Below are 27,299 nucleotides of genomic sequence, written 5' to 3'. Positions count from 1 at the left end.
CCTCTAAGTTAACAAAAAATATGAACACGCGTCACTGGAGAGATGAAAGCTGTTTTCTGATGTAACTTGAAATATGTGAGATCTCACATGTGATGGCCAGCATCAAAAGTTACTTCAGTGGAGAACTACAATCCTCGTTGCAGGCCTTCACTCGATAGTCGGTTGAATGAGAGTCTCAGGGTCACCATAAGCTAATGTTTGCTATCTTCCGCCTTTAATAGTTCAGTACCTTTAGCATCTGTCTTAGCGCCACAGCAGTCGGATTCTACTGTGGCGTCATACATGCAACGCTTGATTTGTAGTCATTCCGGGTTTTCACCAGCAAATAAATCATAAATTACACGACAAACGTAGGTGCAACTCACAGTATTATTTATCATTTAAATTGAGGTACAGCATTTGTCATCCAGGGCATGAGGCAAAGTGGACCAGAAAATAACTTTGATCTCCCCATTTTTTCCAATCTTAGATCCCAAGGACCAATCCGTATGGGGCGGGGACTTGGGCTCCCTATAGTCAGGTGTTTCCCGGGCAGTTGGGACTACGTCTATGTTTGTGAGAGAGGTCAGTTATCCAGGTCATCACTCACCGGACAGGTAATAGTTTGATTCAAACCTTTACTGACTATGTCTATATTTCCTAATGTGTGTTAGGTTGTTCTCTGTGTCTGTTTATGTGCGCTTGAGTATGTAATGTGTGACAAAAACTTTGAGTGAAATCATTTTAGCGTATATAAAGGGCTTTGTAAATTGACTGGGTTCTGGTTGTAGACACGATTCATTTAAATAAAGGACGTTTTTATGTGTGGTGTACCGCAAGGTTCAACAATAGCTCCTTTGTTATTGAATGTGAACGTTGCACCCGCAGCTGTGCTGAACACATGGCATCATCACCTCAACCAGGTCAACACTGTGATGTCTTAAGAATGTGTTCATCATTGTACAGAGACAAATGTTTTTCACGAACACGGTGACGAGGGAAGTTTTCGGAGAGCAGCAGCAACACCAAATTAATTATCTCAGCATCTGCAGTCGTGTTGTTTCCTCCCGAGGGTTGTAAACTGAATCACAGCTTCTCATTAATGCAGAATTACAACATCAGCAGCCCATTCATTCACTGAGAAATGTTCTGCTCATACTCCTGAGTTGGGTGTCAGAGGTGGAACATTACTACACAGTGTGAATCCATTTTTTAAAATGTGCTTATTATTATTTTAAATAACTGTATTTCAATTTCTTTTTAAAACTGTATTTCTTCTGGCATTATTCTATGTGTGGACGGCAAAGTAAGAATTTCACTGTGTGACAATAAAGACTTTTGAACTTCATATATATATATATATATATATATATATATATATATATATATATATATATATATATATATATATATATATATATATATATATATATATATAGACAACACTCACATTCCCAGGCACACCTTGATGACACTCCCTCATAAAAAATAGATTTATGACCAACATTAGCAGCCACATTTGTTACATAACACACGCCCAAAACAAAAACACTGAACATGAACCCAAGGCGTCCGTGTTATAAACGTTCACAGAGTCACACATATACGACACACGCGCACAAATGAACAACAGAAAGATCAGACACAAAAGGCCTAATAAGTCAAGCGGGATTGATGGAAAACATCCAAGGAAGTGGATCAAACCAAGCAGATCGCCAAACTTGGAAAATGCAGTACTAAGGTCAAGTCACACGCTACGGCTGAGATACCGCGATATGACAAACAAAAAAATAGAAACCCCGATTTCTTAAATCCGTGAAGGCCCGGTGGTGAGTTGGCCGAACAAGGAAATGAAGCCAGGACGATAGGCAGCTGTCGCCACCACAGGCGGACGTCAGACAGGAAGTAGCTGCTCAGGCTGGTTAATGTCAGTGGATGTTTACTGTCACTGGGGGGCAGGGGCGTCCTGGGAGGCACAGCAGCTTTTCCCAGTGGAGCGAGGCGTAATGAGTCATGGCGGCAAGAAAAATAGAGGCTTCAGTGACGACGAGGCGTTTCCACCCCAACAACTGTCTCTCTCTAATCTACTGTGAAACTCTGTGTCTGACAGCCATAAACAAATGAGACAACAATCGTATGGCGACTGTGTCCGCCACGAGTCAACAGTCAGTTGTAGCTGCTGGGAAACATTTGGTTCAATGAGATAAAGGTTGCAGATAAGTATTACATTTCTCAAAACATGTTTTTCTTCTTCGAATTGCGTAGACACACACAAGGAAAACAGCATGATGAGGAAAAATACAATATGTTCAACCTGTTCAGCAGCAGACAGAAGCAGTCAATGGTTAGTGAGAATCATTACTTCGATGAATCTGGATTTTGGGGCGTGTTCTACACTCTGGTACTTTGGATTGATTGATATATTGTATATTATATATGTATTATATATTGATTTTAAGTAAGAGGACATAAAGCTTGAGATTCATTCTGCTGTCCATCAACACAAGGAGATAACACCAAAGTGATGCGCGATAAAAGGCTTTATTTGACATACAATAAAGAAAGAAATATTGCGTAAATATCTATAAATTACATATGGAGGAACACATTCGAACAATCAGGTACTCTTGACAAATCGGAATTGACAAGCCAAAAATGACCAACAAAACAAACATTTCTAAAATTGTCCTCCAAAAACTCAATGTCACTGTCTCTTAAAAGACTTGCTAACATGACATGCTAACAACAGGAAATGCAGTTCTTGAGTAAATAAAATAGAACTCTGGTCTTCTTTTATGCTTAAGGGCCACTAGTCTATATCAATATTTATTCTCTCGTGAATGCTTTAATGTAATTCCCGGTTGTGTTTTGTGTTTCTGAAGTGCATTACCAGAACACTGCGTGTCAACATGTCACCTGAGAAGATCTGAACTTTCAAAGAGACATTTTTGTGATGTCATTTATTCCAGTTTACAGTGATCAGCACATCAATTATTCTCCCGCAAGTCAATTAATGTCATGTGAAAAGCTGATTAGAACTGAATCGAATAACAATTAAGACAATGTCCACAACAAGCACCACACACAACCATGTTCATTTTCAAGGACCAGAAAGACGTGATGAAAACAGATGCAGGATAAATAGTAGGAAAGGAATACAAAGACTAAACTACAAGACTTTAAATAACGTGGAAGTCTTGAAAAAGCGACGAGTAAAACGGATCAGAGATGGACTCAGACCATCTTGTTTTCTCACCTAGTCTCACTCTGGTTAGATCACTGGGTCTCTTTTTCGAGTCTAATTCTGAATTACAGATTTATGTAGTCTGAACCTGATTTATTCGTTGACCAAGTCTGTCCCTGACTTACAGTTAACCAAGCCAGTGTGAGACGTAACACTGGTTATAAGCAGGTGAATTACAGACTGAAGTTACTGTACCAAGTCGCATGGTAAATCTGACTTGCAAGTACATCAAATCTGATTCTGATCTTCAGATTTATACAGAGCAGTCTCAATGTGACTTATCGGTTTACCAAGTGTGTACCAGATGAGTTACTGGTTTGTAAGTCAAATTGACTTAACCTACCAAGTATCAGTCTGATTTATACACTTATCAAGTCTGATTTGGACTTGTAAGATTAACAAGTCAATGTCAGACTTAAGGTTATCAACATAGTTACTCAAACGTTTCATTTCAATATGACCTATTACTTATAGTATAGTATAGTGTATTTTCAGTTTTCAGAGTTTTCACTTTCCCAGACATGTTATGGACTTCTTTACTTATTTAGTCTCTATATGACACCATATTTCTGATACTTGATACAATGATTGAATTCTGATTCCTTTGAATGTGTCACATTCAATCCTGGTTTATCGTGTTTTATTTATTATTGATTATTTTTCTGACTTTTCTCGTATCATTTTACCAATTATTTACTTCAGTGGTCAGTATTGAAGTGACAGAGCAGTTAGGTATGACGTCGGTGTGTTAGGTATGTTTTGCTACCACCATTGCTTATTACAAAGGACATTTTTTTGTTTTTTTCCAAATGTTCTCAAAATTGATATGGAAAAGAACAAGTAGGTCATGGGGCATCTATGAGATAACACAAGAATCTCGTTTTTGCGCTGGGGTTGGTGATGAAGACCCATATGAACCAGCTCTGACGAAACGGGAAGCTAAAGGAGCGGGTAGGTTGGCCGAAGAGCTGGCTGGGTAGGATGAGCTGCTGGATGGCCTATATTGACCGCTGTATGCGAGATGCGAGGTTCTGGGTGAGTAAGATGGAGGCCTCGCTTGGCTGCTTGGAGGGTTGGCTTGGGAGGAGGAGGTGATGTTCGGCGTAGAGGTGACACGGGTCACGTTTGTGATTAGGTGTGCAGGTTTTGGAGGCATGGCTGGTTTGGGCTGAGGAGATGAGGTACCCCGCTTGTACTGTATCAAGTACTCTGGGTAGATTTGGTGCTTCTCAAAGATGACAAAGATGGATGGACTTAGCACCTGATCAACACAGCTATCATAGAACTCCGCACCACAGTCCAACTTGGCTGGCGGGCGGCGATACTCAGGGTTTCCTCTTGTGTAATCTCCAACCAAGACTCGTGACAGAAACATGGACCTGACATCAGAGTCGCCGGTATAGCTGTCGGAGTACTTTGCATCTCTTGCAAAGTAGCTACCTGGAATTTTGAAAAAAAAAAAAGACTATTATACTGCCAGGTAAAGAATCAAACTCCGGAGGTCTGTTGGACCTACCTTGACCATAAGCCGTCCCATGAGTACCACAGATTCTCCAGTCAAAGTTGTGAAGGCAGATGGCATCCACATGTTCGGAGTTGGTTCCATGGAACAACCGTTTCTCTCCACTCCTTTTCTTCATCCGGTTCTTCTGCCTGTAAAAAGAGCCCATTCAATTACATGCTTAAACTGAATGCTGCCACAGCAAAGTTTGTGGTCATCTTTCATGGGCTGCTGAGTTAACTGTGTCAAGTTAGGTTTCAAAGTTGACCAAATTGTTTTTATGTTGAATTACTGGATTGGTAAGTCTATGTCCAACTTGTTTTTATTGTTCACAAAATGTCTATAGGACCATCTAGTTCACCTAAACTCTAGCCCAAGTCTAACTTGTTGGTTTACCAATCCTGTCCTCGTCTATTTCAGACTTTTTTTTCCATTTTTTTACCCAAAAATAGGAAGAAGGAAAATAAAACCGACCAGCTAAAGATGTCCCAGAGTTCTTTGTTCTGGATCCTCTCAATTTTCTCAATGACAAAGCCATACTTCATGGTACTTCCAAATTGAGCTTCAACCTCCCGATATTCTTCTGATGTTGGCGAAAGCTGGATCAGCTGACAGACAGAGTTTGAAACATAATCATTCAAATGAGCAAATGTCTAATAGAAATTGAACCTCACACAGGAAAAAGCTTTCGATATCAAACTGTCAAATTGTCAAGAAGCAACTCAACTTAAGCTCAACATTTTATGACTTTGGTCATTTTCTTAAGAAAATGCTCCAATTGATGTCTCAAACCTGTTGTTACCTTGTAGCCCTGTTCTGGGACCTGCGTCTTGTCCCAGTGGGGTGGTACGGCACCGAATGCACGTTGACTCGGTGGTCTCCTGTACAGACAAAGGTGTCATGTTTTCATGTTTCCTTTAGTGCCAATCACTACACCAACACATATTATACACACACATTACAAATAACATTTACAACACAACCGTGTAAAATAGTCACATCAATCAGATCTGTCTGGAGTCAAATAGGGAACACAAAGGGAACTTCCTTCTCAGATATTCGATCACAATGAGGTTAGATAAATAGCTGAACCAACTACGAATTGGGAATTAGAAGACAGTCCGCCAACAATGAAGGGTACAAAAGCTACTTAACCTGGGATGGTCGAAGCGTGACATCTGAAATACACATTGGCTTATGTGTGAAAAATATAATCCAAAAATGTAGCTTCCCTTTCCCCTCTTCCCCAATGGGATCTAACAAAATACAGCCTGAATTTGGTAAACTAGTTGAAGATCTCAAATTGCTATGCGATTAAACACTATCAAGAATTTCGCAATAGTTTACCGTTCTTTCTTCTTTTCTTCAACTTCTTGCGCAGATACAAATCGTGGCCGTCGCCGCACCAGTTTCTTGGTTCCAAACTTAACATTTGTTTGGATCATGTCTGCAAATTTAAAATAGCTCCGTTGGTTAAGTGCACCTGTTTGCTGCTGAATGTTGAGCTTACCTTGAAAGCTAAGGGAGTAGGACTGTGAGTGGGCAGTGAAATGGACCACAGCTTTGTCATCTTCCAAAAACTTCTCCTCAAGTTGAGTGCTGTTCATGTCCGCTGGGCCATGTCCAGCATCCTGTAACGGTATCCAAGACATCTTGACTGCTGTGCATTATTTACTTTCTAATGCGAGTCAGACTCATGGAGCTAAAGGGGGCCACACGCATAAGGATTTTCAAAGTCAGAGACCCCCACACAGTCTGGCGTAGTCTGCCATAAATTATTATGTGTGTGTTGTGCGGCGATAGTCTCATCACCGCACACATAAAGGCTCTGTCTCACCACTCACAAGGTCAGCTCCAAGACACAAATTTCGCCAGATCACGAAAGATGTCACAAAGCGGAAACCTAACAACAAGACTGGTCAACTGGTGTTTTTACATGTTTTTTCAACGGGATTATCCTGAAAGAAACATTATGATAACTAAATGACAAGAACACATCCGCTCCTGGCGGAGCTAAAGATCACCACTCGGACACCTGTGGGAACAGACCGGGTGAGAACAACTGCAGATTGAAATGAGGTTAACTTCTCATGATTAAAAGCTTGTGTTTTAATGACATCACTTACATTGATTGGCTACATTCCATTCCACGTCACAGTTCAAGTTGGAGGCTCTCCTCATACAAATGTTTTTGGTCATTAATATTTAACATGTTTAACACTTATCTTTGTCTGCCCGACCGTTTTTGGAGCAGATGAGTCAGACTAATTCCCTGTTAACACAGCCCAGACATAAGTGTCATGATAGTCTTACAACAGTCAGGAGTTTACCATTGTTGTTTGGGATGGAACAAAAACAGCCCGATCATGGTTATGTGCATGGCATCCTTAAGTGAAAACAGTTCCAGTTGGTTAGTGACTGTTGTCCCACATTACTAATTCACAGAGCTAGGACGGTGCGAGCCACCCTCAATCAGGGATATAAAGGTACGTTATGGTAGCTGAACCAACACACTGCCTTCACTCATGAGGCCTCTGTATTGTTTGTCATGGTGAAGAAAGAGCTGAGCCAAAAGACAACAACAATGAACTACAATAAAACAATGTGTAAAATTTAAATAATAATTTAACAGTAATATTTAACCTTCTTCATGTAGGTTAAATATTTCTCTGTAGAAACATCGCCAATCTGTTTGGTCAGGCTTCAGAGAGCAGTGGAGACAGGAGGCAATATTTCGAGCTGAGCAGGCACTTGGCTGAGGTTCTGGTTTGTAAGCTGTAATGTCATATTTCAAGTTTTTTATTCATTTTTTCATGATAGAAGAAGTCACTCCTTTGATTATACAACTTGCATGTTTGAGCGCTCTTCCTGCATCTCTGCAGCGTGATGAATGACAAGGAGCGCTTGATTTTATCACCCCATCTCAGGTTGAGCGCAAGCGATTGCTCTTATGCATTTGTCCACTTCCAAATAATCACTGGTTTTTGAAACATCTGCAACAAGCAGTTAGCATTAATGTGTTCCTCAGAGGTTCTGAATACCGTGCCGCCGTTGCAGAGGCGACCGAGTCGGTAGCTAAGAGTGGCTAATATTTAGCGTCCCCCACTCCGTGTAAATAGAGGTTCGAGCTCTCGCGCTGACAGGCAGAGCTTCGTGCTGAGTGGCTCACTATGAGCAGCGCGCTCACTGTGCCCTGCACAGTAGCTTCCCACCGGTCAGTTTTCATCGGGACGAAGCGTGGTGCAGCGTTTGGTTGCATCGAGACATAATGAGAGAAGCTTGGGAGACGGGTGTCCGGCTAAATAAACGTTTCATGACGATTATCGCGTTTTTATAATTGTAGGAAGACATAATCGTAATCCTGCTAAAAATGACGATTAATTGACCAGCCTTAACACCTGTGTTTTGACTATCCCTAAGAGATATCTGCCACCTGGGAGAGACACAGCAGGGGGCTACATTCAAATGGGAGCTAGCCACCTCAGGTCTCTCAGCTGACCTGAGAACACCTTGGTTTCTGAAGAGGAAGAATTGCAGTGTCTGCTACAGTAATGTGGGAGAAAATGGGGCAAACCATGTACAAAATGATTAGTCAGCAATACTTCAAAGTCACTCACAGGTGAAGCATACTCGTGCCACCGGCCAAACTCGTCCTCCCAGTACCAGAGCCACTCCGTAGTGAGGATGTAGGTCCTCTCAGCTACCGAATTCAGAGTTGAAAGTCTTCGAACTTTGTGGTCTCCGCAGGTCATTGAGTCAAAATCCACAAATGAACTGACACTGTGGGGACAATGGAATCAGAAGCAGAGTTATAACCACATACCTGTAGCGTCTGGGACATACATCTGTAGTAACCACTTAATTACCTGCTTGTCATTTTTGGATCACAATAGTTCCTTTCGATTAACTCATTATCCGGCAGAGCAGTCCACTTGTTTCCCTCCTGGATCTGCCACCTGTACGGCATCTTCTCATGAGCCTTGTAGCAGTTATCTGCAGTTCAGCAAGGGTGCACAGAGAGCAATAAGTCATCTGCAAAAGTGTGCTCCAAAAACCTTGACATAATCTTCTTACCCTCGTGGATACATCTCCCCTTGATAAAGAACATGCAGATCTCTCTTTTGTCTTCAGGAAAGAAACAAAAAATATGTGTTACACACTTAAGCAGTACAATAGTGGCAGATGAGCATGCATATTCCACAGTTCCACCTGAAAAGACATCTTCACTTTACCTTTCACAGCTCTGGCTCTGTTGTCCCTGCCGCGCCCGTTTCCTCCACCACGACCTCTGCCTGGTCCTAAAAATGGCCTTTCATTCTTTTTCATGCCACTTTCGCTGCAGGTGTCGCTGTCATTTGCACCAGCAGAGTCGCTGCCATCCTTTTCTACACGTCCGTCGCACAAGTTGAGGGTGGACAGGTTGCTCATCGACAAGGCTTTCATCATCTCTTCACAAGTGCCGCTTCTGGACATATTGCCCCTGCCGCCTCGGTTGCCTCTACCTCGCCCTCTTTCACGTCCTGCTCTTGAGTTCTCATTGGGTCTTGCGTTCCTGCTCTGGGGTCCCTCACTTCTGGCGTCGTCATTCACAGCAGCAGAGGCTCCGCTGTCGCTTTCGTTCAAGGAAGCCAGGTGGTTACTAAGACAGCCAGCATTTTGCATTTGCTCCCGGGTGCAGCTTTTGGTTCTGTTCCCCCGGGCGGTGCCTCTACCTCGGAGCCCTCCAGGATTTCTCCTTCCCAGCTGTGCGTCTTTTTTTTTCAAAAATTCTTTGTTTGCATACGTTGACTTAAGAGAGGCAAAAAGGACATCATGCACCCCTCTTTTGCGCAGGCTTTTTTCTGGTTGCGGCGCCTTGAAGTCATGGACTCGAGAGCAGTCACAGCTGTTGGTGAGGAACTTCTCACAGACGTGCACTCTCTCACAGGCATTGCCGCTCTCGCACTTGCCAAACTCTCCGTCTCCGTTGTTGTAATCGTAGCAGATCTTGAGAGATTGATATGAACTTTGTCATTATGAGGCTATGAATGAAAAATCTTTTCTTGAACTGGTTTGTCTCACCTGAGGCAGCAGCGTCGGGTCGTTCTGCAGCAGCAGCGTGCAGACCTCTTGCCTTTCCAGGGTGTCCAGTTGATGACTTTGCAGCACCACCTGGTTGTGCAACGACCTCAGATCATGAGAAAACGCGCACTTTCCTCTGTAAACAAATGTTATGCATTGGACAGAAAAAGAGATAGACATTACAGTTTTAGAAACACACCTTAGAGGCCACACTCGTGACATTTTATGACTTTGACATGTGACACCCGCAATATTGTTTGTGATGATGAATTTAAAAAACCAAGTTAAGTTGGTGATGAGTTGAGTAGGACAGAGGGATGGCAGGTAGCTTAGAAGTAGGTTAGGTCAGAGGGAGGCAGGCCGAGGTAGGTAGGCAGACAGGGAGGAGGGCACTTAGGCGTCCTACCTAATTTGGGTGTTTACAAGAAACAATGGAAGGCTGAGACATGGTAGATAGGAACAACCTCAGAGGATGTGGAAATATTCATGTACATGAAGGTGGTTACACAAGCTGGCAGAAGCATAATCATGACAAAAATAAATAACTGAGGCTATACGGTTGTTTAGAGAAGATGAGTGAGGAGGTAAAACTGTACACGCATATACATACAGCGCTTTCGACCAGAGAAGTATAAACAAACGAAACCGCACAGGCCTATACGTCAGGCCTTGGTGCGCACCAGGCGCTCAGAACTTTTACCTGCGACTGTACTGACAGCATCCACTGAAGAGGAAGTGTTTACACAGATGGAGCCCCAGACACGAGCCCGCACACTCTTTGACCCGACATAGTCTCAGTGCGGTTCGGGCCACCACCTTCGTCAGCTGACCCGGGTGCCCACGACAAAACATACGCTGATCGCTGAGGACCGCTCGCAGGTTTTCCTCGTCACCAACCCAGAAGTTAAAAAGCAAATCTTCGTAGTTGACCGCCCCTTGGTTGGCGCAGATGAACTTCAGGACCTCGGCCGCCATGGTGACTCGGTTCCTTCTGCGTCCTGCTGCCGGATCGGAGATGAGATGAGGCGAGGCGGTGAGCTTTCGCTTCGGAAGAATGGAAAGCGAAACTTAATTTCAATTCAAGCTCAGGGCTGCAGCGCCGGGAGCCTCCGCTTGAGGGCGGAAGAGCGCTATCAGACTTCTAACAACGAGGAGCCGGCAACTTTCTGACAAATTCCGCTATTAATGCACGCGCTGCAACCATGGACGGTTTTATTGCCGGAGCTGCAACCGCAAATATGTCCGTCGCTGCTACAACTACAGCAACCAGCCTCTTTTGTAGCTAGAACTGGGCCCATATTCTGCTATTGATTATGATTATTATTATTACTCCTGTTATTAATATTATTATAACTGCTGTTTTCTAGCTTAACGAAGTAGTGCTGCTATAACTACCACATCACCTGCTTGTCCTACCGTGTAAATGCCGTGACAAATGTTGCTCCTACAGCGGCAACAACCTTCTGCTGCTTCAGCTGCTACTACTATTATTTCATTTTAATCTCTTCAATTACCTCCAATATTTCAGCTACGGTTTGATTATAACAACCACTTTCGATTTAGGTTGCCACAACCACACAGTAACTATTACTTTTACTTATATCTTATGATTTTTCTAATTACTGCTTGTAATGCAAATATAATCACTGCTGCTTTTGCCGTTACTTTGACAAATACTCCCTCTTTAATAACGACCGTTATTACTGTGGTTACTGTTGTAATAACTTTTGTCATTATTACAATAATGACATACATTGTCATATATATATATATATATATATATATATATATATATATATATATATATATATATATATATATATATATATATATATATATATATATATATATATATATATATATGGTTCTACTCTGACTCTCTTCTGGATGGCTACCATGTCTTTTGGAAAGATTACTTTCAGTTGCAGTATCTGAACTTCTCCTAGTCACCACCAAACCTCGTGACCAGTAAATGGGGATCTGATTTTTTTTTCAGCCTGACACCAAAGATCCCCATCTCTCTCTCTCTCTCTCTCTCTCTCTCTCTCTCTCTCTCTCTCTCTCTCTCTCTCTCTCTCTCTCTCTCTCTCTCTCTATATATATATATATATATATATATATATATATATATATATATATATATATATATATATATATATATATATATATACACACACACACACTCACACTAAGAGAATCGTTATAGAGGTAAGCGAATGAAGGAGAGCCGCGCGTCTTCCTGGGGCAGGGTGTCCCTTTAAAAGGGGGCCAGGCTCGATGCTGGGAATTCACGTCATTTCGCCGTTTACACACATCCAGATCAATGAGAGAGAGAGGGAGAGAGAGAGAGTTCTCTTCACTCTCTGCTCTTCCAGGAAGGGATTATTAACCAGCTCTCTGCCGACATGTGAAGCGAAAACACAGGCGGACAAAAGAAGTTTTCCCCGCGACTGTGGCGCCATGGTCGCCGCCAGCAGATAGACTCAGGTCGGCTCACTTCCCACGAGCAGTCGGGGCTCCAGCGGCTTGGAGCGTCTCAGCGAGAAGAGAACAGAAAAGCGAGGCTAAGTGGGAAGTTGGATCATGTCTGAATCCTCCACCGTCGTCAACAAGGTAACAACACCGGGCTGCGCGATCGGCTCCGCGCGGGTTTCCGTGTGCGCTTCCTGCGGCCGCGCTGCTCCAGTCTGCCCCGAGGAGCGACGCGGCTGAGCGGCGTGGGCGCGATGGTTTGTCCGCTCATCTGTTGCTTCGTCCCTCCGCGTTTCTACTTCGCCCCCTCTGCTGACTAGAGTCGTGACTGACTTTGTTTTCCCCCACGTTCCGTGTATTCATGCTGCCATTTGAATGATAAACGCAACAGTTGGATGTGGATGAACAAAAAACAAACTGCAGAGTTAGAAATGTCTTGACTGGTTTTATCTCCTGAGCGGAAATTGGTGCAGAGTAGTTAACAATCCCTAAGCTCCCCTCTTAACGCAACGTTCCTTTTCAAACAGTCACTACCAACGTATCATATTCCAAGTTGCATTCATATATATATATATATATATATATATATATATATATATATATATATATATATATATATATATATATATATTACAAAATTACAAACATACCTTATAAGTACAATGCTTTAAGATTAAGATTTCATTATTGTTTTAAAATGCGTCTGTGATATACCATTGATTTCTTTTGGTTTTATAACACGTGATGTTGGACTATTTTCTCTCCGAAAAAATGAAAGCAATGGAAATAATTATATATAAATATTGCCAATATGGCCATGGAGAAAGAAGATCCATGCACACGTTCACTGAACCATGCTGTGAATGGCTTAACTTGTTGAGCCAATGTATCATCCAGGTAGCAACCAGCCGGATTTATTTTTACTAAACCTGCCTTTTTTCCAGACTGGCCCTCAAGGAGGGTGACCAAGGGTGCAAGTACCCAATGTAAGGCTCACTGAAAGTTAAAAAATTGTTTCAAATTTGGTTTATAAAGGTTTATAAGGTGTTAAATTCATATATAAAAACAGTTATTCATTGGGCAGCAGGAAACATTTTAGGGAGTGTTGTAAGTATTTGCAGCAAGTAGTTCCTTTTGTCAACAAATTCTTTTGTTTCTGAACTCCAAAACAGGAATGAGTGACTGAACTCAAGTTATTAAAATGAAAAAAATCTACTATTTTTGGATTTTTAATGATCAAGAATGGTTGTAATGCAAAAAAAAGGTAACAGTTATTCCAACCTTCATTAGACTTCCTATAATCATTTACCTAAATGTGTTTAAAGGCAAAAGAAAAAAAACTGTAAAAATGCTGAGAATTCACAGGATGTTGGATCTTGGATGGGGATTTGAAAAGAGACAAAGTGTACTTTCACTAAATCAATAAGATAATTCTACATGCCAAGTCAATCAGATTGGTATTTTCGGTATTAAAAAGTAATTTTGTTGTTTTGTCTGTCTGTGTTGTCATTACACAACCCAAATCTAACAACTTAATCACATGTTTGTGTCTTTTCCGGCGCTTTAACCAGAAGCACTGGGTGCAGAAGTTAAAAAAAACCAAACGGTTTCCCCTTTTTTCTCTTCTTGTATCAGAATATTTAGAAAGCATGAGTCAAGGCTCTGTTATGTTTGGTGAAGGGAGGATGGATTCTTGGTCTAAGGGAACGTTGTCATAGTTGGGGCGGGGAGTGTGGACGGCTTGGTTGAAACGGTAAAAGAAGTTTGAATCATGAGATGACACTGTTTTCGAAGATGTTTCCCAGCGACATGTAGTTGAACCACTGCTTCCTTGTTGTTAGACATGCTGGCTGATGGTTAGTCTGATAGTTAACTACTTCTGAGAATGTCAGGTTTAAGAGAGAGCCTAACTCTCTTCATCTTGAATTATGATTTTCTATAGGTTTCCATTAAGTGCAGTATCCATCAATGGTGGACAGAACTGACTAGTACTTTTGTGAATGTTGTAGTGTACAATCTGTACAGACCAGTGCGCTGTCGTATTGTGCTTTGAAGGTTTAACCCTGATGAAATTCTGTGTGACTCAACAGCAGAAGGATTTGCTGTAAGTCACTCACTTCAGAGGGTCCATCAAACTTGCATCCCATCCAGTCCACCAGTCAATCCTGAGTTAGCTGCTGAACCAGGATACAGAAAGTGCCGCCTCATGAAGAGAAACACAATGTGTTCTGGTCAGAGTGACATGTCTGCCCTGAGCTTTTGCTTTGCTTTTGACAGAAAGTAACTCACCAGCGATTCTACTGTCCATCCTGTTAAGTTTGGATTCTTGACTGTGTGCCTACGTGACTCATAAGTCACTGGAAGATTGAACCTATAAAGTCCAACACCAATCCAAAAGTACATGTTTTAGTAGGGTGGTTGGTTAATCTGAGACCATGAAATACAGCACGAGTGAACCAGGCTGATCATTTGGTCTTGAGCTAGGACTTAAAGAGGCAAGCTGTCAGCTTCAGACTACAATGGCTTCTGGTCCATGTTCTCAATATTAACAGCTATTTATTGTGTACATTTTATTATTTTGATTTTTCTCTTCGTGTTGATCCCGGTATGGCAATTTAATAATTTGTTGCTGCTCCTGTGAAAACGAAACACGTGAAGAGGAATTTGAGAATTCAAATTTATTGCCAAACATACAAACGTGGACTTCACTAGCACCATCTACATCCACACGCTCATCGGTTTGCATGTCACTGCCAGTCATGTGGTGGTACTGTCGTTCACTTACATTACAAAGTGCGTTAATGCAGTGTGTCCTTATCTGCTCTGGAGGGAAACAACATTGGGCAGGTGGTGGTGACTATTTGGCTTCATCTTCTTTTGAAGATTTCTTTCACCTGCAGATATTTGCACATGCCCGAGGAAGCATGTTGTGTGTTGACCAGGGAATATGGACTAGGCAGTCTGGGAAGCAGAATTGGGAACAGCACCCGACAGTGACCGGCACAGTGTGACATCGGTTTGATCGATTGTCTGTTATATTTGTGTTTACATTAAAGTGACGTTCCATTTTTTTTCTTCTTTTAAATCTCGGTGCACCGGTGCTGTTTGGGTTTTCGATGTGTTGTAAAGCTTTTGTAAGTCGTGCTTTGTGTCTCTGTGTCTATTCATAGCAGGAGAGGCGCTCTTTCAGTCCTTCCGCGAACCCGCTGCCAAACTCCACTTCCTCCCCCGTCCATGCTCCCCCCGCCAGGCCGGCCAGTCGAATGGAGGACAAGCCCGCCAGGCTGCCCGCACACCTGCGTGAGTCACCCATAAAAAACACACACACACATACAGGCAGTGAATCCTACTTGCATTGACTAGTTGACTATTTCAACATCACACATAGGTTTTGATGGCTTGACGTGACTGGGAAAATCCAACGGCATGTTGCATGATGTTGAATATATTGTTCAATATGCAGATGTAAATGACAAAAAATGACGCCCTATGGACAGTATACATGTTTGAGATGGTCCTGTAATAGCCTTTTTTCTTGCCTTCGCTCATATGCCTGTTGATTTTTCTGATGCCTCTGCTGACCTCTACTTGCTCTCTTAATGGTGATGAATTATTGTTTTTCCTTATGTATGAAAATACTTAAAATGAGTGATGGACATGACCATCTTCAGTCAGCCTCCATCACCTTATCCTGTCTTGGCCATCCTCCTTTGTCCTCAGTGACCATATCCACACACCTCACAAGTTGTCTTCCCCCTCTTCTTTTAACTGGTTTCTCATTCCATCTCTAACATTTGCCCAAGACATTCCCTGTCTCTCTTCTCCATTTGACCAAACAGTCTGAGTCTCCTTTCTCCAAAACTTCCTCACTTGATACACTCATTTTTGTTCCTCTCCTGTCACTCTCGGATCCTCAGCGTCTTTATTGTAGTCTTTTTACTTGGATCATGGCAGCTCCCACCACAGTCCTGGAAAGCTTCTGTTTCACTCTTGCTGATACTCTTCTGTTCCACCCTGCCCAGACCGTCTTCCTGCCTGCCCCCACTTCACTACCTCATCTTCACTCTGCCGTCAGCCTCCCTCTTATTCCCAAACAAAAATTAAGTCTCTCATACTTCTTCTGAATTTCATTCCTCTTCACTCCAGGTCCTACTCTCACATCTGCAAATTCCACTTCACTCTCACTACAGATCACGTCATCATCAGCAAAGGTCATTGCAAATGGAGACCTCTCCCTAACCTTGTCGGTCAGTCTGTCCATCACCATGGCTACGAGCTACTCTCACCTTGAATCCGTTTGTCACTTCTCCATCACACCTCACCACTGTCTCACTGAGCTCATCCATGTCCTGGTGCACGCTCACTGACACCTGTGAGGCTCCTGGTTGCCTCATACACTACCCCCTTTCTCCTCAAGGAACTGTGGTGTTCCCTAGATATCATGATATTCACGGACGTGTTGGTCATGCAGTAATCATTTGTGAACAGCAAGACATTTTATTGTTGCCTGAGGAAAAGACAGTGATAATTTTAAATTTTGTATGCTGTGAGGAGTTTCCAACTTTTTTTTTTGTCAAGTTACTGGTTCATTCATCCGATATTTCATACCCTCATTTGGCAGTACTTTGCATTTTAATACATAAGAATTGATTTTATTATTTTGTTTTATCTATTTAGTTTTATAAATATACATCTTTTTCCTCTCAAGGTTTTGTTTTTATTGTATCCTTTTAGTACAAGTACAGTCATGTATGGCTCACAAGCTATTTAGATTCTCAAATACTTGCATTAAGGCTGGAAACTTGGGCAATATCTTCGCTCTTGTGTGACCATGTTATACTTAGCTACAGTTGTTTGTTTGACTGAGATGCTGGTTAACATCTCATTAAAAAAAAAAAAAAAATATATATATATATATATAGATTTTTTTTTTAAATTTTTTATTATTTTTATTTAAGATCTTGGGTTTCATATTCAGCTGTCGGTAAGAGACTCTTTCACACATTGAAAGTCAGTTTAAGCATTTTTTTAATGATTAACGTTCATCAGACCGCGACAGCAGAGCATCACACGTGCAACTAGCAGGTGTTAAAGCAGATCTGGGGTCAGACATCTGAAACGTTGGCATGATCTGGACCAGAACTGATAGATTCACTGTGCCAGAATTTTCAAGGGTGTAGTTTTAGCTTTTGTGGCTGTATGACGATGAGTGGAGCCATCAAATTGCAGCATTTTTAATTATTATTGTTATTGTTCTCATGGTATAATTACAGCATTATAATTATTTAACACCCATTATTAGTATGCCCTTGTTGTTGACGCTGGATATTTTGAATTATTTATTTATTTATTATAAATAAATAATTACAAACTCATACTTGATCTTCCTTTATTTATGAGGTATTTATGAGGTATGTATGAGGTATTTTGAATTCCTGAGGTAACCATTGTGGGCCCTGAGGCCAGGTCCCTGACTCTGCTTGCTGGTCCATTTTTAATTTGCTTTGACATCAACTACGTGACATTCAGTGTAGCTAAGGCTGTGCTACTGTACTGTATGGAGGCTGCTACAGCTACGTGCTCTTCACCCATCGGCCCATCAGTCAAGGTGGATGAGACTATTTCCAGGGTGATTTTTAGAGGTCCTCGCTTGATATTAATGCTCCTCATGATGAAATACTCATTGAAGAGCTTAAAGGAAATTGCTTTTTTTTTCCCTCTGGGAATGATCTTTTTTAAAAAAAAATCCAGGTTTGTGATGGTGGTTAAAAGTAAACAAAACATATTCTTTCCCCTCTCTTTGTTGTTATCGTTATCATCAAACACTTTATCTTTCATCAGACACAAAATCGAAACCCTTCCTTGTTTAGATTCTTTTGTTCCGACTCGTGACACTTTGGATCTAATTCCGATAAGAACAGGACTTGACACACCCGTAGCGCGTTGCCATTCGAAGTGTTGATCAGTGAACTGTCACAAGTGTGCTGTCGACAGGCGAGGCGGTTAAAAGTAAACATTTTTGACAAGATTGACTGAACAGTTCTTGTGGACTAGGATGTGCTCACTCCTATCGGACCAATAAGAGAGCAGGCGGGGTTGGAGTCCCGCCAAGAGACAGATCTGCCGTTCAAAGAGTAAAACCCAGAGCAGTTCCGCAACCCAGCCCGTCAATATTTAACCTCTTTATTCGTTTCCTCTTCAAAGTGTGAAGTTCAGTTGGAGGAAAGCAAACATGTGGTGGGTGGAAAAATGAGGAAGAGTCATTAAACACCTCGTGCAGGTCCACTGCTCTTCCTGGATGTACTCCATATAACATAGATTGTGCTGGCCTGGATTAAAGTTGGTAACCTCTCGTGTTGTGTTGTGAATGAATCTTCACGTGGTTAAGTGTTTGTTTCCTTCCTCTGACAAACACTGTGCAAAGGTTATGCAGAAAGAGACAGACTTCAGTGTAAACATGATGCATGATCCAAATCTTGTCTCTGTGATCAGGTTTTTGGTCACCAACAAACACCCAGACACATGGGCACGCACACAACTACATCATTTTGGTTCTAAGAAGTATGAGCCTTGGTTGGATGAGCGTATAAGACCTCTATATCTGCAGTCTGACACCTCCACTGAACTTGCGTGGGCGGTGGTCTGGGCACCAAATTTGCCCACGTTGACAGAACTCTCACTATGAAACTGCTTGACAAACTCCAAAGCCTCAATCCTTTCTAAGATAAAAGTATAAATCCAAGTGGCGGTTCTTCAGTGACTTCACATCGAGTCTTGCATAAATGAATACACCTCATGATAGCATCAATATCACACCACGGCTCGATACAGAATCACGTTTACACTCTGCGTCAACTGAAGATAGACTTGATAAGCTAGCGCTCACAATTCAGAGCAGAAATATACGATTACAGATGCTGCCAAAACTAAAAAGTACATTGTGTTTTACTCAAAAAAAAAATTACTCAAAGAAGTTTGTCCACCAAGGTCCACCACTGTTCACTTAAGCAAGTTTGTCCAAGAAAACTGAGATGATATTGAACCGAGATTTCACCTTGACTTCACTCACCATCACAGACCTCCTCCACAGTATCTGCTCCTTTGACAATAAAATCCATCCTCCTTTACTTTAAAGCAATGTGGGGTTAAAAAGAAAACAATGAAAGTCATTGGTACTCTGACGGATTGATATCTTTCAATAACTAATCTCCCTCTTTCAGGGTCTCGGGAGTAACTGTCCAATCACAGTACACATGACAAGATCAGCATGCAACATTTCAGCTGACCTCGTAGATGCAGACTTGAGATCTGCTTGGCTATCGCAACTGACTGTTCTTGTTCTGTTACAGTGCACGGAATGATTGGAATATATATGTAAAAAAAACAGATAATATATAACACTAAGATATAATTGGATGTGAAGTGAACCAGTAAAACAATAATGTATGCTTATTTATTTGTGTTATGTAGTGAACATAACATTTTGTTTTCTTACTTTTCTACATGGAGTTGACTAGGGCTAAGCGACGTGCGCGTAGAAAACTCATGAGTGTCCCGGCTCATTAGAAAGGTTCGTTTTATTTGAATGGAGAGCTGTTGGCTGGGCAAGTTCTTTTCTTTTTTAAGCTACCTAATGTTTTTTTTTGTTTGTTTTCTTCAGTTAGCTACCTTTTTCCATCATATTTTCTCTTTGCTTTCAAAAGTTTCTTCATTTCCAGGTAGCTTTTCTTCAATTCTGAAGTCCTTGAATGTTCAGATTCTACACACAATATTAATTGTTCCCCTCTACTACCAAATAATATGAGTAAGTGGTGTGACACACTGAGAAATTGAAAGAAAGGTGACGGACACTTTAACTTTTTGTTTGAATAGTCTACAGTGTTTCCTTACGGGAGGGTCAACAGGTTTGACGATTTCTGAACATGTCAGACGTCTCTGCCACAAATGTAAACCTGAAACCATTTACAGGAAGCACTTGCTCTTTGGGTTTGCAAAAAAGGAAGAGCGCTCAACTGGTCTGCGTTTTACTTCCTGTAGTTTAGATCCCGGGATCTCCACACATCCGCACTCTTGGGGAAGTCCTTTTCTGTTGTGTTGTGCGTTCGAAAGCAGCAAAACAACACATTTCAGGCAGCGTTTCTCTTCCTACAGCGGAGACACCTTTGCTCATCTGCCTTCTCAAACCGCAGTTGTTTATTAACCGCCATGCTAAGAGGGAGATTTGTCCTGAGGGAGGGGCGGGAGCAGGAAGAGAAGAGTGGCTGAGAGAGGGGAAGACAGCAAGAAAAAGAATGAGGGAGGAAATTGCAGTGTGGGCAGAAATCCGCCTTCTCCATTTCCTGAGTAGGAAGTGGATTAGATCGTCTGCTCCTCACACCGAAGAATGCTACCAGCCTCGCGTTTAACCCTTTCAAATGGCTTTGAAAGAAGTGTAAACAAACTCCCCGAACAAAGACCAACTTTTGTGGTTTTGATAATGACACACCCATATTCCAATTTACGCCATCCACTTTTTATTGGATGTGTAGTAACCTATCCCAGATCCAAAGGGCCAAACCTGTGTTTCAGAGGGCCAAGAGGAAAACGCTGCCTCAACAATATGTAACGGCAAAAAGAAAACATCATGAGACAGATTTACTTTATTACTGCAGGATAGGAAATGGACTTATTTAATTCCAAAATCTGTCATGGTTTTATTACAATTTAATACTTGCTGTGTTCATTCTCTGTAGTCGCACCTATCCACATCCTTTCCCTCCTTTACCACATCCTCAAACCCCCTGAGTCGTCTCCACCTGTTAAAACCTGCCTGCACTTTCTCTTCATCTCTGCCCAACAATGAAAGCCGAAAAAGGCAATTCGCATTTGTGATTCTGTTCTGTTAGTTTCAGTCCTAAGTGCCAGTGTAGAATACTACGGAAGCAGAAGTTGCCTCATCACATCAGTCAGCGTTACGGAGACTGTGTGCGGGTACTACAAAATAATGAATGTGGATGGAGCGTGGTGGAAAAACTAGAAATCATTCTTACAAGAATTCCAAATCTAACCAGTGTTTGTTTCTGAGCAGGCATTACAAATATCATGAAAAATGAACTCCCATGGAAACAAGACTGTCTTCTCTCGTAGTTGTGCAATTGTGCGCTCTCGCAGCTGGGCTCCCAGCTACACATGCGTGTACGAGTGGGTGGACGTGTGCGCCTTGTGTCTTTGTGAGAATCTTGCCAGAGGTAGTGTCTTTCGGGCTTGAATCTTCTGCATGTGTGTGTTTCAGAGGGGAAATTTCCTGCCTGTGGAAGCAGCTCTTGTCCTCAGGAATTTCCTGTGTGGGCAGACGGCACTTCCTGAATAAATGTGTGTGTGTGTGTGTGTGTGTGTGTGTGTGTGTTTGTGTGTGTAAACTAGGTTCTCTTTCTCCTCTGAAAGGAAAACTGTTCTCACATGCCGGGGAGTGGGTTCAGCCTCTGTCTGTTTAGAGCCACTCTCTTGCTGATAGTGGAAGATAGGGGCCGATGGGTGTTGCATCATTTGTGTCAGTTTATCAGTGATAAGTGTGTTAAATGGCCACTTGTCTTCCAATTGTGTGTTGGTGATGACCTCAGCAGTCTGGGATCTTTGGCACCCGTGAATAAGTTTGGTGTTTGCTGCTAAAGCTACAGTCGTGCTTCTCAGAAATGCACGGATTAGCCCCTCTGAGAGAAGCGTGAGTCCTTGTTCCAAGGAAAGTTTGATTCGTCCAGTCTTGCGTGACTAAAAAAGCCCCTCTCACTGTTATCGCAAACAGCCACATCTCAAAACATCTACACTGGCCAGAAGACTCCCCACTCTTCTGCAACCGGACGGAAGAAAGACATGACAATGTCACTAGGTGCCTCATCTGGCTGTATGTTATACAAAAGCATTCGCCACGACTGAAATGTCTCACCATGTGAAACCCTTTATATACTAGTGACATGCTGTGTTCCTAACAATAGTCAGAGCGCCACCCAGTGGATTGATCTTATCCTATTTTTATTTTTACTTTTTACGCCGAAATTCCATCTTTCCAGGCTCTTGTCACTACTTTATTTTGCACCTCACAATCCTGGTTAATTGTGTTTGTGCATCACATGTGATCTGCGTGTAGATTGAATGGAAAAGTTTCCCGTTGTTACTGTTGCATGTTGTGATGTTATTAGCGGACATGTTTGTGTGATACACCGCTCATCAATATTTAGCGTGGTTTTTTGAAACGTGCCTCAGCAAAGTTCCAGTTCCAGAGATGCACATATGTAGTGTTGTGAAAACATGGCTGTCGGAGAGATGTAATCTGGGTGTTTTTTGTGTGTCTTTCAATCTGTTGTAATACACTGACTGACTCTGTGTTGAACCAACCAGAGCAAACCAGAGGTTTATTACTTCACAGGTATATTTAGATTAGGGATTTTTGCTGAAATGGGAGTGTTGGCTAGATCTAAAAAGTGAAAGCCAAGATATTAAACCTGAAAATATAGATCTTATTTAACAAAAAAAACTGCAATAAACATGGTGATGTGACATTTAAAAGTCTTGACTGTATTGGTAAGTGCCAAAATGTATTATGTTTTTGAGGGTGGCTGTGGGCCCTATGAAATCTGAGCTAGGGCCTTGAATGGCGCGAGGACCAAACCTTTGATACACCTGATCGTCCCTGTTGACTTTACAAGAGACACACCTGAATTAACATGAGGCATCATACTGTATTCAGACCGTTGCTGTCAGGCTGTGTGTCTCAAATTTGACTTTCATTGTGATCATCAATTTGCTGACTACCACAAAACAGTCTGTTGCTCATTCAGTTGTGTGAGAACAGACTACTAACAAACATCTTTTGATGAGCTGGGGAAAAAAAATTTGGCATGTGAACAAAAGGAAGAAGAGTGGCGGTTGACTCTGGATTTGGGAACTAACCTGCAAGATCCAGCTTGCTCCTGCTCTCTATAACAAACCATCAGAAACAGGTCGTGCTACTTCCTGGCCATAAAAGCACTGTGTGATTGATGATGTGTTTTATGTTTGTTTTGACTGGATCAAGCCCAGTTTTTTTAGAACGACGACAAGCAGGCTCAAGTCAGAGGAGGAAGTAATAAGGGGGTAGGACAAGCCAGTAGGTGCCCCCTCCTCCGTCTGCGCCCACCTGAGACTGTATAAATGTTCCAGGAAGGGAAAGAGGAGAAGAAGAAATGGCGTGTGGGAATTGAGAGGAAGTTTGTTCTTCCCTGAATCGCGGTGTCAGGAGGTCACAGCAGACCCTCGTCTTCCTCCTTGTTCGCTCAGGAGAAACATAAAAAAGCCTCTCTCTTGTGCAGAAAAACAATATCTAATTCTGGAAGAGAGCCTGCCAAAGACACAAGTGAAGGAGGAAGAGGGTCAGGTTTGACAGCCGGAGACTTGATATTTGACAGGATGCAACATTTAACAGGTAAATGGAGGTAACCCAACTGGATTCTCACAAATGAATAAAAACTTTATCAATGCGGAGGCGCATTTTGAGATCTCCAACACCATATTTACTTCGGTTGAGTGCACAGGAAGTCAGAGTGCCGTTGTTTCGGGCGAGCACCCACAAAGATTGGTTATTGATGATTGTTATTAAAAGGACATTGGCTGTAGTTGGGCGGGAGCGCCAGCATTGATGAGCGGAGATAATTCCAGCTTCTGGACGGAACCTCATGGTGCTTCCCAGCAGGACGGGCCTCATTAACTGCTCCGTCTTTGAGGGGAAGTCGAGTACTTCTGCAGCGTCTGCCGCGAAACAAGATACCGGGTGATCTCATCCGTCCTCTTCCCTCCATTCATCTCCAGCGCTTTGGAGTTGCCTTGGCAACCCGTGCGCTGGGTGTGCGTGTTTCTCGGTGAGTTACAGAGGCCTGACAAAAAAACCACAGAGTGAAAATGATGTGTCATCAGAGAGGATTAGGAGCCCACGGTTTACTCAGTAGTTGAAACGCCGCTGTTGGAGATTTTCATTAATGTGAGAGAACACAAACGCCCTCAGGAGAACCATGAATCCAGTGTTTCCCCAAGAATTTTTTTCACCACTGATGTTACCCACTGAAAAACCCTGAATGAATGAGGTGCGTGGGACGCCCACATTGCTGAATTATGTCACTTTATCAAACCTTTGTCCATAGTTGCGTGAGCCTGTACAGTTACTGGGTGACAGTCCTTGTACGTTCCAGCGTAACATGCACTAGATAATAATGGTATTATTTCCTCATTATTGCTCCCTAAAAAGGCGCTCAATCACAACAAAAATGCTAAAGAAGATATTGGAAAATTACGTGGGCAGTATTCTTCAGCAAGGTTTTTTTTCCCTTGACTGGGTCTGCAGTTTTGGCTGCGGCGTATAATGTGAATTCATATGTGTTTATAAATATAATAAGTATTATAAATTTACTTACATACAATATATATTCGTCTATTAAATCCGCTCTTGGTAACGTTCGTATCTACAGTAAAAAATATAGGCAAATATAAACTAAAGAAATTCAGATTCTCATCCTCCGACGTTTGAGATGCTACTTGTGCATCCATCCAGACTGGCATGGCGTTTTCCTCATCACAATGACATATGAGACAGTTCGAGTCCAAAACCAAAAGTGTTTGTGTGCTGTGATCATGTAATGTGCATGTTGGGTTGTCAGTGACGTGAGACGAAGTGCTACATGCAATAGTTATGACCCATCATCTTGTTATGCTGATTTGTATATAATGCAAGTAGCCTCACTGTATTCGTAGTGTTACTAAGCAAACGGACATCTGACACGCGACAGCAGAGGTGGGAAGTTACATTTCCTAAAGGGCCACATTATAAACTGTGACCGTTGTGAGCAGCCATCATGCCAAAAGAAAGGCAACAGTGACTACGAAATGTGACAGAAAAACATCTTAAGTAACAAGGATGAAATCAACCATAAAAAGTGTAAATATGGCATGAAACCTATAAAAAAAATAATTTTACATGCATTTTATTTGAATAGAAATCATAATAAAACTATGGACCAAACATTGAAGATGAAAAGGCAATTTATTTCAAAATATATTTTGAATTTTCTTTGAATTTTGAGGTAAATGCTAAAATGAAAATAAGAAAAAAAGTCATGAATGTGTTGCACTAGTAGTGGCTAAAATAGAAACAGGATAATAAAGAAAAAAGACAACAGAAAATGACAACTTATCAGTTATGTAGTTTTAGACTGACCTCATGAGGGCCGCAAAAACACAGGCAAAGGGCCGCATATGGCCCCCCCGGGCCGCACTTTGCCCAAGTCTGTGCTACAGGGTAAACGGCAGCATTATTTATTTTTTTAAATGAAACAAAGTTGTGGTGATTCCACTCATAAATGTATTGGTATGGCAATGTTGCCTCGACTTTGCTCAATGCTGATATCAGTGGGTATATGGCCCAGCCCTAGTTCTGATTCTGACATTGCGCTATGTTTAATTTCCGCCCGGCCCTCTACAGGCGGCTGTCAAGCAGATAAGAACCTCGAGACAGCTGCACTTCCCTAACAATTCAAACTCCCCCTGCATCTCTTTCCTTCCGGTGGAGTCCCAGTCAGCCAACATCTGCCTTTTGGTCAGCTCCTCTCCACATCTCACCTCAGCTCTAGAAGTTTCCGGAACTGAGACGAAGCCTACGCTGGATTACTTCCTGCCAAAGAGCAAAGTGGGACATGTTTGTTCACGGCCTCTTCCTCCTCCTGCTCCTCCTCTCTGCTCTCCTTGACACTTCCTTGATCGGTCTGAGTGCAGATGGCTGCAGCCGGAACTTTGGCAAAGCCTCACGTCTCTCTGGCCCTGGAGAGAGCATACCACCGCCTTCACCCCATGACCCTTGTTGCGGCGCTCAAGTTGCCACGAGAGGCGAAAGTGCAGCTGCTGCCAGAGCTAGATGGTTGATTCGATATTAATATAATCTGTGAGTCAATGAGCAGCTATGAAGTCCATTCATGAGTACATTTGTAGGTGTGATGCTTCCAAACGTGACTTGTTTGTTGTTCCCTTCATTTCATCAAATGGACGCTCCTCCTGCGCCTTTTCCAAACGGCTTAAATGTTTGCTTACCACCTGAACGCTGCTGTTTAGACTTGCCCTCCCTCTGATCAGATGATCACGCATCTCCATGTTTATTCTATTTCTCCTGAGCACGCAGTCATACTCCGACAGCTGTAGGCTGTGATGCCGCGTGGCAGGTGATACATCAGGAGCAGACCTGGGTTAAGTGTCTTGCTCAGGCACACACCCACTCAAATGTGTCAGAAGGGTGGAGCGAAGTGAAATGGACGCTGTTGAGATTGTCGTCCTGAACTCATTCGAATATTAAAACAAGAAGGATTCAGGATGAACGAGTCTTCTTTTAGTGGAATCATCTTTTGGAATTGAGTTGTGGTCGGATGTCTGATGGCATCCTTCACTCTATTATGTGAGATGGACCCGAACACCGCCTTGGGGAACGTCCATTTTAGAGCTGAAATTTGGATTGACAAAAGCCCGGAACTGCTCTTTCCTGCGCTGGTGAAAAGTCCTGTCTAATCCCGACACTTTTGTTGTCAAGCGGTGGCTGATGTAAACATCCATGTCAGACGATCCGCTGAGTTTATCAGCAGCGCTCGCCTCGCTCTCTGATTTCGGAGGACTGGGACGGAGGGAGGCTGACAAGCTTTTATTTAATATTGATTAATCTCTGGGAGAACTTCCTCCGTCGGACGGGCGCAAGGGTCCCTCGGCTTGTGTGACAGTGACATTGCAGGCTAAAGATAACAGCTGTCCGCCTCCTGCGGGGAAGAGTTGGAGGTCGGCGATAAGTCGGACATGAGTTATCCAAGGCTGATGAGGACGAAGCAAGAATTCAGGTGGAAACATTGTAGGATCACACCACAAAAGAATGTGATAAGCTTTTCGTCCAGAGATGATTCATTTGTGCGTGAGAGCCAGAGTTTCATTGTAGCTTTCCCCACTCCCTCCCATTCACTGGTGTGTTCTTGTATTTTTGGCACTGTATTTTCTGATTCTTTTGTTTCA

General features: G+C 42.4%; 2 protein-coding genes across 5 annotated transcripts in view; one reads left to right on the top strand and one right to left on the bottom strand.

Moving 5' to 3' along the window:
• LOC128757933 (transcription factor ETV6-like) overlaps positions 1-27,299 on the top strand; it is a 40,716-nt gene that overhangs the window by 3,808 nt on the left and 9,609 nt on the right. For 2 of the 4 annotated variants that reach the window (XM_053863578.1, XM_053863577.1), the window contains exons 3-4: positions 470-596; positions 15,428-15,557. In XM_053863578.1, coding sequence (XP_053719553.1) covers positions 470-596; positions 15,428-15,557 — 257 coding nt within the window. Of the gene's footprint in view, positions 1-469; positions 597-12,120; positions 12,399-15,427; positions 15,558-27,299 lie in introns of those variants that run through there. The other 2 variants (XM_053863580.1, XM_053863579.1) reach the window with 2 other exon arrangements.
• On the bottom strand, positions 2,511-10,835 carry si:ch73-252i11.1 (uncharacterized protein LOC553517 homolog). Its single transcript, XM_053863573.1, has 12 exons — positions 10,486-10,835; positions 9,786-9,921; positions 8,957-9,710; positions 8,799-8,849; positions 8,591-8,717; positions 8,342-8,504; positions 6,235-6,355; positions 6,072-6,171; positions 5,527-5,605; positions 5,199-5,332; positions 4,740-4,876; positions 2,511-4,663 (listed from the first exon to the last, which is right to left on the bottom strand). Exons 1-12 carry the CDS (start codon positions 10,758-10,760, stop codon positions 4,080-4,082), a joined length of 2,661 nt encoding a protein of 886 aa, XP_053719548.1. The 5' UTR covers positions 10,761-10,835; the 3' UTR covers positions 2,511-4,079.

The sequence above is a fragment of the Synchiropus splendidus genome, chromosome 4 (assembly GCF_027744825.2).
Source record: "Synchiropus splendidus isolate RoL2022-P1 chromosome 4, RoL_Sspl_1.0, whole genome shotgun sequence".
In the NCBI taxonomy this organism is placed as follows: domain Eukaryota; kingdom Metazoa; phylum Chordata; class Actinopteri; order Syngnathiformes; family Callionymidae; genus Synchiropus; species Synchiropus splendidus.
The sequence above is the reverse complement of the archived record's forward strand: the minus strand, read 5'-3'. Positions and strand labels throughout refer to the sequence as shown.